Source organism: Ovis canadensis, chromosome 14 (assembly GCF_042477335.2).
Source record: "Ovis canadensis isolate MfBH-ARS-UI-01 breed Bighorn chromosome 14, ARS-UI_OviCan_v2, whole genome shotgun sequence".
Lineage (NCBI taxonomy): Eukaryota > Metazoa > Chordata > Mammalia > Artiodactyla > Bovidae > Ovis > Ovis canadensis.
Window position 1 is genome coordinate 14,681,996 of NC_091258.1, and position 12,136 is coordinate 14,694,131.

Here is a 12,136-nt window from a genome sequence, read left to right on the forward strand (position 1 = left end):
CTCACAGCAAGGGCAGTAGAGCAGCTCCATGACCCGGAAGCAGTTGTCCAGCAGCGCTTTGGGCCGCACCAGCTTCAGGCTTCCCGGCGCACTCAGGAGGTTCAACACTGCTTCCACCTGGGGGCTGACCTCCATGCCCTGGAAGAGAGGAAACCTTTAGAGCCACAGATGCCACCCTCAGCCTGTGCAGCGATCCCAGGAGAGCTGGCGGGGGTGAGGGTGGGGTGGGCAAACTCATCCCGCCTGGAAAGAGGTGACCAGAACAGCCGAGAGTAACTTCTCTCCTTCCTGCAGGCGCCATTTTTCCTGGGAGGGGCTCCCTCAATGCCCCTCACTCGAGCACAACACACAGAGACTTCTCTTTTTCCTCCTGGGGGCGGCCAGACCGGGAGGAGGTGGGGGCATCCTCGCTGCTCCGGCGCAGGCCTGGCCGCCCTTGCATGAGGAGTCCCCGTCCCAGGGACACTGCCCTGCAGGTGCAGAGACCCACACCCACTCCAGGAAGAGGGAGCAGGACCTGCAGGAGGGTCGGTCGTATTGTGAGGCCAAGGCCAGCCAACAGGGCTGGGCCTCCAGCTCCAAGCAGGTGGGCTCCTCTGAACCGCACTTTCGCTAAGGGGACCGGTGCGGGGCGCACGGGTACCGTGCTCGGGATGGAGCGGGGCCTGGAGCCGCAGGAGCAGACATGGAGCAGGGGGCTGCGGGGCCTGAGCTGGGCAAGACCCTTCCTCAGAGTGAAGTGTGGGGTTGTGTGCTCCTCTGCCCCACGTGCCCCAAAAAAGCTGTGAAAAGGTGAAAAGTGTTGGTTGCTCAGTCTTGTCCAGTTCTTTGCAACACCTTGAACTGTAGCCTGCCAGTATCCTCTGTCCATGGGATTCTCCAGGCAAGAATCCTGGAGTGGGTTGCCATACCCTTCTCCAGGGGATCTTCCCAACCCAGGGGTCGAAGCCGGGTCTCCCGCATTAAAGGCAGGTTCTTTACCACTGAGCCACAGGGGAGGCTGCACCAAGTCCTTATCCCTGGCGCCTGTGAATGTGAGGAAACCGGGTCTTTGCAGGTGTGAGGTCAGGGGCCTCCAGATGAGATCAGTCTGGGTTCAGGGTGGGCCCTAAATCCAATGACTGGGAACAGGAGAAAGGACATGGGACACAGGGGGAAAGGCCGTGTGAAGACAGGCAGAGGCTGCAGTGACGTGCCACAAGCCCAGAACCAGAAGCGCCAGCACCAGAAGCTGGAAGGGCTGGGAAGAAGCGTCCTCGGGAGCCTTTGGGGGAGCGTGGCCCTGCTCCCCTCATGATCTCAGACTTCTGCTCTCCAGAACCATGACAATAAATTGTGTTGTTTTAAGCCACTGTGTGTGCTAAGTTGCCTCAGTGGCGTCCGACCCTGTGCAAGCCCATGGACTGTAGCCCTCCAGTATCTCTGTCCATGGGACTCTCCAGGCAAGAACACTGGAGTGGGTTTCAATGCCCTCCTCTAGGGGATCTTCCTGACTCAGGGATCAAACCCACGTCTCTTATGTCTCCTGCACTGATAGTCAGGCTCTTCACCACAAGTGCCACCTGGGAAGCCCCAGGCGACTGGAAGAGGGGGCCGCAGGCTCGGATGTACGTGGTCAGTCAGTAGTGAACTGTGACAGCAGTCCCAGAAAGCTAACATACAAAGGCTTAGAGAGAGCAGTGAGGGTGAGAGGAGAGCCAAGGGGCTCACCCTGGGAGGACCCACTGCCCCAGAGACACGGGTCACCTGTGAGGGGGCCTCGGCCACCACCACTGAGAAAAGAGAGATTAAAAGCTGGCTCACCCTGAACGGCCCAGGTGGGCAGGGCCTCAGCCTACCCACGTCTCCTTCCCAGCCCCAGAGCAGCTCCCTGCAGCTCCAGGAGCCAGAGACACTCCCGAGGAAAACTGAGAATGGAGCACGGTCCATTCCCCAGGTCAGCCCCCACCTACCCTGCCCACAGGCACAAGAGAGCCACCAAGGGCAAGGCCTAGCCCCCTGGCCTCTGCCAGAAAACAGCGCCTCCACAAAGTTCCAGGCAGCTGCAAAAGCAGGCGCGAGCCCCGCGCCCTGGGGTCGGCAGGAGCTCACAGTCGGCGCCCTGTTGGCTCTTCCTGCTGGGCAGCAGCTGGGGGCCTGGCGGGTGTTTACCAGGGTCCTGAGGAGGGCAAGTGGGGGTGTGGGAAGGGAGTCCCACAGCACACACACGGCCTGCACAGACAACACAGTGATCTTGCCACCTTACTCCTCAGGCTTTTTGGAAGACATATACCCCAGGCCTCAGATCAACACTGCTGAACAGGCAGCTATCAGGAACCTCTATTATTATCATTATTAATTAAAGCCTGTTTACATTCGGGTTCACTCTTTCTGCTGTACAGTAGCGGGCTCCGACAAATGCAATTACAGCTCCACGCAGAAGAGTTCCATCACCCTACGCTTGCTCCTTGGAAGGAAAGTTACGACCAACCTAGATGGCATATTCAAAAGCAGAGACATTACTTTGCTGACTAAGGTCTGTCTAGTCAAGGCTATGGTTTTTCCTGTGGTCATGTATGGATGTGAGAGTTGGACTGTGAAGAAAGCTGAGCGCCGAAGAATTGATGCCTTTAAACTATGGTGTTGGAGAAGACTCTTGAGAGTCCCTTGGACTGCAAGGAGATCCAACCAGTCCATTCTGAAGGAGATCAGCCCTGGGATTTCTTTGGAAGGAATGACGCTAAAGCTGAAACTCCAGTATTTTGGCCACCTCATGCAAAGAGTTGACTCATTGGAAAAGACTCTGATGCTGGGAGGGATTGGGGGCAGGAGGAGAAGGGGACGACAGAGGATGAGATGGCTGGATGGCATCACGGACTGGATGGACGTGGGTCTGAGTGAACTCCAGGGGATGGTGATGGACAGGGAGGCCTGGCGTGCTGCAGTTCATGGGGTCGCAGACAGTCAGACACGACTGAGCGACTGAACTGAACTGAAGCTCCCTGTGCTCCACCCACTTAGCCTTCTTCCTTTGCCTTGTTCCGTACATGTGGAAACAGTGAGTGGGGTCAATGACTCACCCAGGTTTGCAGAGCCTAAGATGGTCTCAGTTGCATCACTTGCCCCCCAAAGCCCAGCCCTTCACTCTGACCTCCACTTCTCCCGCACCCTCCAGGACAAGCCAGGACTTTCCATGCGTTTACTTCCTCCTTTGATAGCTTCTGGCCATGAACACACATAGGCACACACACACACGCACCCTGCCTGCAACACTCGCACAATGCTCACCTGCAGGCACACACACACGCACCTGCCCCACCCTGCCCGCCCGCACCCCCACAGTGCTCACCCGCAGGCACACACAAACATACACACACACACACACACACGCACCCACCCCGCCCCGCCCACACCCCTGCAGCGCTCACCCACAGGCGCGCGCGCGCACACACACACACACACACACCCGCCCCACCCACACCCCCACAGCGCTCACCCACAGGCACACAAACACACGCACACACACACACACACCCCGCCCCGCCCACACCCCTGCAGCGCTCACCCACAGGCGCGCGCGCGCACACACACACACACACACACCCGCCCCACCCACACCCCCACAGCGCTCACCCACAGGCACACAAACACACACACACACACACACACACCCCGCCCCGCCCACACCCCTGCAGCGCTCACCCACAGGCACACACACACACACACACACACCCGCCCCACCCACACCCCCACAGCGCTCACCCACAGGCACACAAACACACACACACACACACACCCCGCCCCGCCCACACCCCCACAGCGCTCACCCACAGGCACACAAACACACACACACACACACACACCCCGCCCCGCCCACACCCCTGCAGCGCTCACCCACAGGCGCGCGCGCGCACACACACACACACACACACCCGCCCCACCCACACCCCCACAGCGCTCACCCACAGGCACACAAACACACACACACACACACACACCCCGCCCCGCCCACACCCCTGCAGCGCTCACCCACAGGCACACACACACACACACACACCCCCGCCCCACCCACACCCCCACAGCGCTCACCCACAGGCACACAAACACACACACACACACACACGCACCCGCCCGCCCACACCCCCACAGCACTCACCCGCAGGCACACACACAAACACACACACGCACCCACCCGCCCACACCCCCACAGCGCTCACCCGCAGGCACACACACAAACACACACACGCACCCGCCCGCCCACACCCACCCGCACCCCCACAGTGCTCACCGGCAGGCACACACACACACACACACACACACACACGCATGCAGGCGCGCCCGCCCGCAACCCCGCAGCGCTCACCCGCAGGCCCTGCTTGACATCCAGCAGTAGTGTGTGCACCTCCTCCAGGAACTTCCGGGATGGGTGGCCCTCGAGCAGCACCTCCTGCACCCACTCAGTAGCACTGAGACTCACCAGGACCCACAGATACCGCAGCTCCTGCTGGCTCACCCGGGCCCGCTGCTGCAGAGACAGAGAAACTACTGAAGCCCCCGACAGGGGCCTCTGGGCCCTTACCCCCGCCCCCAGATCCAACATCCCCCCAGACCTGACCTGCACAGGGGGGAATACCAGGCAGCCCCCGGGGGTGGGGGGCAAGCTTGGGCCTGAGCCAAGGGTGGGCTGGCCTGAGGGGCCAGGAAAGCCTCCTGGCAGCAGGACCTACCCAGACCAGTGCTTCCCAGGCAGGGCACCCAGGGTGTCCCTGGAGGCAGGGGGCTCCCCAGTCCAGAGGAGGGGATTCTCACCAGTCTGGTGATGTTGGCTGTTCGGAGCACCCCCTCATAAGGCACACTGACCCTGTAGTTGATGGGGAAGTAGTGTTTCTAGGAAGGTATAAGAACAGAGGATGAGGTCAGAGTCAGAAACGGCTCAGATTTCCCCAGCCTCCCAGAGGAATCTGATGCAGGGGAAGGACACAGGCCTGGCCCTTGACGGCAGAGGTCACAGCAGTGTTCCTCCACAGAAAATATGCGCTTTGCCCCCAGCTGGGACAAAGACAGCCCTTCCTCCGGGACACAGGGAAGGGTAGGTCCTGACAGGCCTAGTCTCAGGCCAAGGTGTAGGATGAGAGGCTTACTGCTCTGGGAAAACCATCTCCTTTGCGGGGTGAGGAAGATAACTTTAAAAGATTGCTCTGAGACTTGTCATAGTGATGGTTTCATAACTTTCAGAATGCACTAAAAACCACTGCAATGTACACTTAAACACATAAATTGTGTGCTATGTGAATTACGTGTCAATACGTCTTCAAAGCTGTTAAAAAAAAAAGACCTATAGAGCCACATGCCACATGATTCACCCTAATAAAAGAATCAAACATTATAAATTCCAGGTCCTTATCACCCTTATTAATAATACGTGACTCCCCCGAGGTTTCCTGCAATCCCTTCTCCCCTGGAGAGGGCCACGTGGAGGTGGGATCAAGGGTCAGATGAGAGGCGGGGAGGGCCCGCGGCGGCTAGCAGGAGCACGGACAGGTAGTGCAGCCCGGGCCCAGGGTGTATGCGAGGGGCCAGGGGCCAGGCGGGCTCTGGCAGAGGAGCGGCGAGGGCCCATGGGTACCATGTACTGAAGGCGGTTCCGGTACTGCAGCTTGTCCCGCAGGAAGCCAGTGATGGCGCACTCGTCGCTCCGGGTCAAGGGCCATGGCTCCAAGCCCTCATTTCCCAAGGCCATGCCGAGGAGGATCCCAAGATCTGTGGGCCACACCCAGCAAGAACACGTGAGCACCTGCTGCTTCACACTGCTCCTGTAGGTGTGCAGTGAGCACGCGCCTCCCTTCACGCACCTGGGTGCGGAGCGAGCTCAAGCCCCCCTTCACGCACCTGTGTGTGCAGTGAGCACGCGCCTCCCTTCACGCATCTGTGTGCAGAGTGAGCTCACACCTCCCTTCACGCACCTGGGTGCGGAGCGAGCTCGAGCCTCCCTTCACGCACCTGTGTGTACAGTGAGCACGCGCCTCCTTTCACGCACCTGGATGCAGAGTGAGCTCACACCTCCCTTCACGCACCTGTGTGTGCAGAGCGAGCTCGAGCCTCCCTTCACGCACCTGTGTGCAGAGTGAGCACACACCTCCCTTCACGCACCTGTGTGTACAGTGAGCACGCGCCTCCCTTCACGCACCTGTGTGCACAGTGAGCATGTGCCTCCCTTCAAGCAGCTGTGTGCAGAGTGAGCACGCGCCTCCCTTCACGCACCTGTGTGCAGAGTGAGCACACACCTCCCTTCACGCACCTGGGTGCGGAGCGAGCTTGAGCCTCCCTTCACGCACCTGTGTGTACAGTGAGCACGCGCCTCCCTTCACGCACCTGTGTGTACAGTGAGCACGTGCCTCCCTTCACGCACCTGTATGCAGTGAACATGCGCCTCCCTTCATGCAGCTGTGTGCAGAGTGAGCACGTGCCTCCCTTTACGAGGGGACGTGTCCTCACAGGCCAGGGTGGGGGCGCTGGGCCCCCAGGAGGCCGTCCTCGCACTGGGAAGCCTTTCCCTGGGGCCAGGGCTCCAGCACCACAACTCAGACAAGCACGTGCCGTCCAGCGCAGCCACTCCCACCTCGGCCTGGCAGAGCCCCCAGATCTACGCCTTGGGGTTGGTCTCCAGCCTCCTGCCTACTCCTGCCCTCGGGGCAGGCACCCTCCTTTCCAGGGCAACCTCTGCCCCCTGTCTGGAGCCAAGGAGTTTTCAAAGCTTTTTGCTGCATTTTCCACGCAGACTCTGGAACTGTGGATTCTAGTCAGAACTCTCCCAATGACTCCAGGGCGACCCGCGCCATTGTCTTCCCTGCTCTGTCTGACTCTGACATGCCTCTCAGGTGTTGGTACCAGCTGTGTGTAGCGGCTCTTCCCGTGTGGTCTTTCTAGGATGCTGACTGAACCTCACTCAGGCTGTTTGTCTTTCCATACAAACAATCTGAACATTACCCACCTTCACCACTGTGGGTCACTGTGACTTTAAAAACTGATTTCTGCATAACTGAATAGACTTAGAAAATATACTGAGAAAATTAGCAACAAATAAGAACAAGAGTTCAACGGATCAGAGCAGAAAGAACAAAATATGGACATGAAAGGGACATATCTGAAAATGAACCTCATTAATAAATTCACACTAAAACAATCAGATCCATGTTTTACCTACCAAACAGAAAGAGGTTTTTTTGTGGCTGTTACTTTCATAGAACAGAATTATTAAAGTGCTGGTGAAGTAGTGAGGCAAATGCTCTCATCCTGGAAAGCACTTTGGCAATTTTTGTTACTGATGGACTTTAAAATGTTCACATTTCAACCCACTGGACTTTAAAACTGTCCATACCCTTTGACCCATTAAACTCATTTCTAGGAATAAATGTGAAGGAAAACGAGAGAGAGACACAGAGACTTCCACTGCAGTATCATTTAATAACAGCGAACAACTACAAGAGCCCTGGATGATCACTAATAATGAGTGCAGGCAATAGAAATCACACTGGTAAAGAATACTTATGATATGCTTTCATGACAAGAAAAATACTTTTGATATGCTTAAGTGAAGCAAAGTCGCTCAGTTGTGTCCGACCCTTTGCGAGCCCGTGGACTGTAGCCCACCAGGCTCCTCCGCCCATGGGATTTCCCAGGCAAGAATACTGGAGTGGGTTGCCATTTCCTTCTCCAGGGGATCTTCCCGACCCAGGGATCGAACCCAGGTCTTCCACGTTGCAGGCAGACGCTTTCACTTCTGAGTGAAGTTTAAAAAAGCAGGACGCAACACATTGAGTATAAAGCATGACTTGAATTCGTTAACTATACGTGTGTGTGTGTGTGCATAGAAAAATGCAACAGAAAGAAATGCACCAAACCTCTGTGGGATATCGCTGTGCTCTTCTTTATATGTCGTAGAGTATATTATACAATTAGTGTCTATTACTGTTATAGTCAAAAGCTGTGCTTTTTCCTTTTCTTTCTTTCTTTCCCCTCAAATTAGCCAGGCAGGCTGGGTCACCTCTTGATTGTGAGCAGGAATTACTGACCGGACTTTCCCCACTCACCTCCCTGGCACTTGGGAACCCTTCTGTTCCTACACCCTCCAGGGCCTGAGCTGTGGGTGTCACTGTCCGCCCCAGCCCCAGTCCCACCGTCCCCCACCCTCCGCCTACTCAATGCTGTGCCCCTGCCAGGCCAGGAACTCAGGTCTGCTCAACCCTGTGCCCCTTATGGACTGCAGCCCACCAGCCCTTCCCGTCGTGGAAGTCTGACTCCACATTTTCCACAGACTTGCAAATTTGTAATCCATCTGGCACTTTCTGTCTCTCTCTCCCTTCCCATGTTCTTGAACCAATATTTAGACCAAGGAACAGACAAACCAGTGTTTCCACTTGCTCCCTACCTTGTCTCTACATCATTCGCCCCCTCAGCTGGGTGCTCCTGCCTGTCAAAATCATTTCTGCCTTGGGGTTTTGGCCCACACATTGCCCCTGCCCTTGGTGTCCTCTCCCACTGTGAGACCAAGACTCCTTCCCTCCCCAGGGTCTCCCCAACCTGAAGCAGCCTCTGTCTCTAGCGCCATCTGTCCAGTTCACTCACTGTCTTGAGCAGACAAGGCAGCTCCCAGTGTGTGGATGCACAGTGCTCTGAACCCTAGCACTTTAGGGAACTGGGAGCAGGCATCTGGGTCTCCTGCAGAAGCTGGTAAAAGCCCAGAGTGCCAGGCCCCACCTACAGTATCTGATTCAGCAGGTAGGCGGTCGGGTGGGGGGCAGAGAATCGACATTTCTAACAGATTCCAAAGTCAAGCTGATGCTGCTGGCCTGGTGACTGTGCTTGACAGAAAGTGACAGGACACAGATTGGTGTCCTCAGGGCCACACTCTGGCTCACGGAGATGCCACATAAAGATCCTAGTTTCTGTCTTTTCTTTCACAACCAGTGTGTCTGTCCACACTGAATTTCCTTTTCCAGTGTGGCTGGCACCCTCTGGCTGTCCGTCCGCTCCACCCCCAAGTGGTACCCCACCTGCCCTCATCGAGTCCCAGTCTGGAGCCTTCAGGGCCTGGCAATGAGGCACGCAGCAGGGACTTGTGGAGCCCCCATGCTTCCCAGACTGGCAGCTGTGGGGGCCCCGAAACCCTGCCCAAATGACCTGTCTTCTTCCAGACTTAGACTTCTTCCAACCCTGCAGCCCAACTACCATTTCCAACGTTAAGCTCCTTTCCTGCTGCCTCAACTCTGACAACAGCTGAGCAGGCAGGGACAGCGAAACTGCAGCCTCACTGCCTATCTGCCTTCCAAGAGCAGGGTCTCTGCAACTGTTGTTAAGAATCTCCAGGTGAACTCATCTTGAATTTAGGGTAGGCCCTAACTCCAATGACTGTGTCCTTTCAGGACGAGGAAAGGACACAGAGACGCGTAGGGCAAGACCCTTCGCGTGGCCTCACAGAGCAGGGTAGCCTGGGGCAATGCGGCCACAAGCCAAGGAACACCAGGAGCCACCAAAGGCTGGAAGAGGCAGCAAGGACCCTCCACCAGAGCCTTCGCAGGGAGCAGAGCTCTGACAGCTTGATTTCAGACCGCTGACCTCCCCAGCTGTGACAGAGTGCATTTCTGCTGTTTCGCCAAGTCTGTGGCAATTCATCAGAGAAGGCAATGGCACCCCAATCCAGTGCTCTTGCCTGGAAAATCCCATGGACAGAGGAGCCTGGTGGGCTGCAGTACAAGGGGTCGCTAAGAGTCGGGCACGACTGAGCGACTTCACTTTCACTTTTCATTTTCATACATTGGAGAAGGAAATGGCAACGCACTCCAGTGTTCTTGGCCTGGAGAATCCCAGCGATGGGGAGCCTGATGGGCTGCCATCTATGGGGTCACACAGAGTCGGACCCGACTGAAGCGACTTAGCAGCAGCAGCAGCAGCAGCAGCAGTGGCAATTCACTGGGGCAGCTGCTCCTTGTCCAGCACCCAGCCCCTCCCGAGCTCCTGATCCGCAGCCCCCGCCACAGCCGGGCCGCTGCACGCCACCCCATGCACCATGCCCCTCCGCCAGGACTCTCCATTTTCACCTCCCTCTTCAGAAGGGACCTTCATCACCTCCTGCCGGAAGGCTGGAATAGAGACTCTCCCCAGAGCAGAGGGACTCCCTATCCCAGCCCCCACCCCAGACCACGCATCTTCCAGGGCTCCTGCCGTCTCATCAGTCAGCCGCCCCTAACCCTGGCTTCCACAGCCTCAGCCACCCGAGCCCAGACCGACGTCCAGCCTGGCCTCGCACTCTGCCTGCTGAGGTTTGCTCACGCTGTTCCCCCTCCCTGGAAGGAGTGCCGTCCTCACCTCCCCAGATCTATGCATGCAGACCCACCCACCTCTGAGACCATTTCAAGTGGCACCTCACTCTGCTGTTTCTCCTGCTCCCCCTGCCCCTCACGACTTGGAAAATTCCAGAACACCAAGTCTGGGCCCTCCCACCCGTTCTGAACATCCTGACCCTTTGCAGTGCCCTCCGCAAGGGCCGGGGAGGACCCAGCTCCTCAGCGCATCCCTCGGAGGATCAGACCCCAGATCTCATGTAAACAGCACACAGTTCCCAGCACCTAACTCCACGCCGGGTATTAGAGACGCACAAGATAGCCCAGGTCCTTGTCACCATGGCAGTGCCTCTCCGGTGGGCACGTGGGTGGCACCAGAAAAAATATGTTGAATTTGAGTCGACTAAATTGAGTCCTGGAGTCTGAAGGGAGCTTGGTCTGGCTTCCCACCAGCAGACTCGAGAGGCTTCTAGATTCTTTTTCTTTTCTGTCCTCATTTCAACTATTTTTCTTTTTCCCAACACCACCGTTCTCTTCCTGCCTTTTGATTTAGCTCTTCACAGAGGGAGAGGCAGAGGGAACAGCCTGCGCTTCTCTCATATGTCTCAGGGCCCAGACAATTTCATAAGCCCCCACCCCAGACTGGCCACCCCGAGGGAAGCCAGAAGTCTCTCTACTGTGCTCCCCAGCACCAGTGAGCCTGGGCAGGTGAGGTCCTGCCTCCCAGCCCCAGGGCCTGCCCTGTCCCCGTGACCCACTGACTGTGCCCACCCACTCCAAGGCTCACAGCCATCATGCCTGTCTGAGCTGGAGACAGGGCAGACAGCATGAGAGTCCCTGAGGGCGCTTGCCATTAAGCTGGGAAGCATCTCGACTTCTCCCCAGGAAGAATGCCCTGGTTGCCACGGTTACAGCAGAGCCCAGCTGCGGGGCCCTCCCCGGGCAGCCCCCACGGACCCCCAGCCCCGCTGGGTACTCACAGCGCAGCCAGGCCAGTCCCTGGGGCATGGTGGTGCACGGGTCTTGCAGAGCACAGACGCGCGTCCCCAGAGGTGTGTCTGCTCACAGAGGCCCGAGGAGGGCCTGCATGGCCCCGGTCAGCAGAGGGAGCCGGGAGTGAGGAAGGGCTGGCCTCGGGGGAGTGGCCGGGCGGGGCGGCAGGTGCCCCGGGCAGGGCTCCCCCTTATCTGCCTGACAGTGCGGGCGGCAGCCAGCGGGCGGCGGCCGTGGGCCCCATGGCAGCAAGACCTGGCCTGAGACGGCTGCCTCGGGGTCTTTCTTCGGAGCAGGACAGAGTCCCCCGCAGGCCTCGGAATCTGCGGCTGGCTTGTGCTTTCTCTGATTTCTCCGTCTGCAGCTGCTCAGTGTGAAACCTGGCTCTGGAAAGAGAAAGGAGGAGAGAAACCGATTATGTAAGCGTGGTGCTGCCACTCAGCCCCCGGCCACAGGCACGCAGAGCCGACCGTGCAGGCGGCAGCCACGGCCGGCTGGGCCCACAGGAAGGCCAGGGGCACACCGCTCGGACGCAGGACCACAGGGCATCCACAGGGCAGCCTCAGTCCAGGGGCGAGTTCGAAGGATACAGGCGGACACCCTGGGGCCAAAACCAAAGCAGGACCAAGGAATGAATGGGCTGTGTGGGTTCAACCTGGGGAGCTTCCTGAGGGGAGATCATAGATAAACCAGATGAATGACTTGGACTGCAGGGAGATTTTTTTTTTAAAGCAGATCATTCACCACTCTACTCACTTTCAGGCTTAGTTCCATTCTCACATTCCAAATCTGCCTTCCCAAGTATGGAGTACCCAGTTAAATTT

The 12,136-nt window shown here is 57.7% G+C and overlaps 1 protein-coding gene across 6 annotated transcripts in view; it reads right to left on the bottom strand.

Moving 5' to 3' along the window:
* The window catches only part of IL34 (interleukin 34), a 62,842-nt gene that overhangs the window by 843 nt on the left and 49,863 nt on the right, over nucleotides 1–12,136 (bottom strand). For all 6 annotated transcript variants that reach the window (XM_069549550.1, XM_069549549.1, XM_069549553.1 and 3 more), the window contains 5 exons: nucleotides 11,300–11,698; nucleotides 5,606–5,739; nucleotides 4,789–4,866; nucleotides 4,343–4,504; nucleotides 6–138 (listed from right to left, as the gene is read on the bottom strand). In XM_069549550.1, the coding sequence (XP_069405651.1) occupies nucleotides 6–138; nucleotides 4,343–4,504; nucleotides 4,789–4,866; nucleotides 5,606–5,739; nucleotides 11,300–11,327 (535 nt within the window). In that variant the 5' untranslated portion in view covers nucleotides 11,328–11,698. The remainder of the gene's footprint in view (nucleotides 1–5; nucleotides 139–4,342; nucleotides 4,505–4,788; nucleotides 4,867–5,605; nucleotides 5,740–11,299; nucleotides 11,699–12,136) is intronic.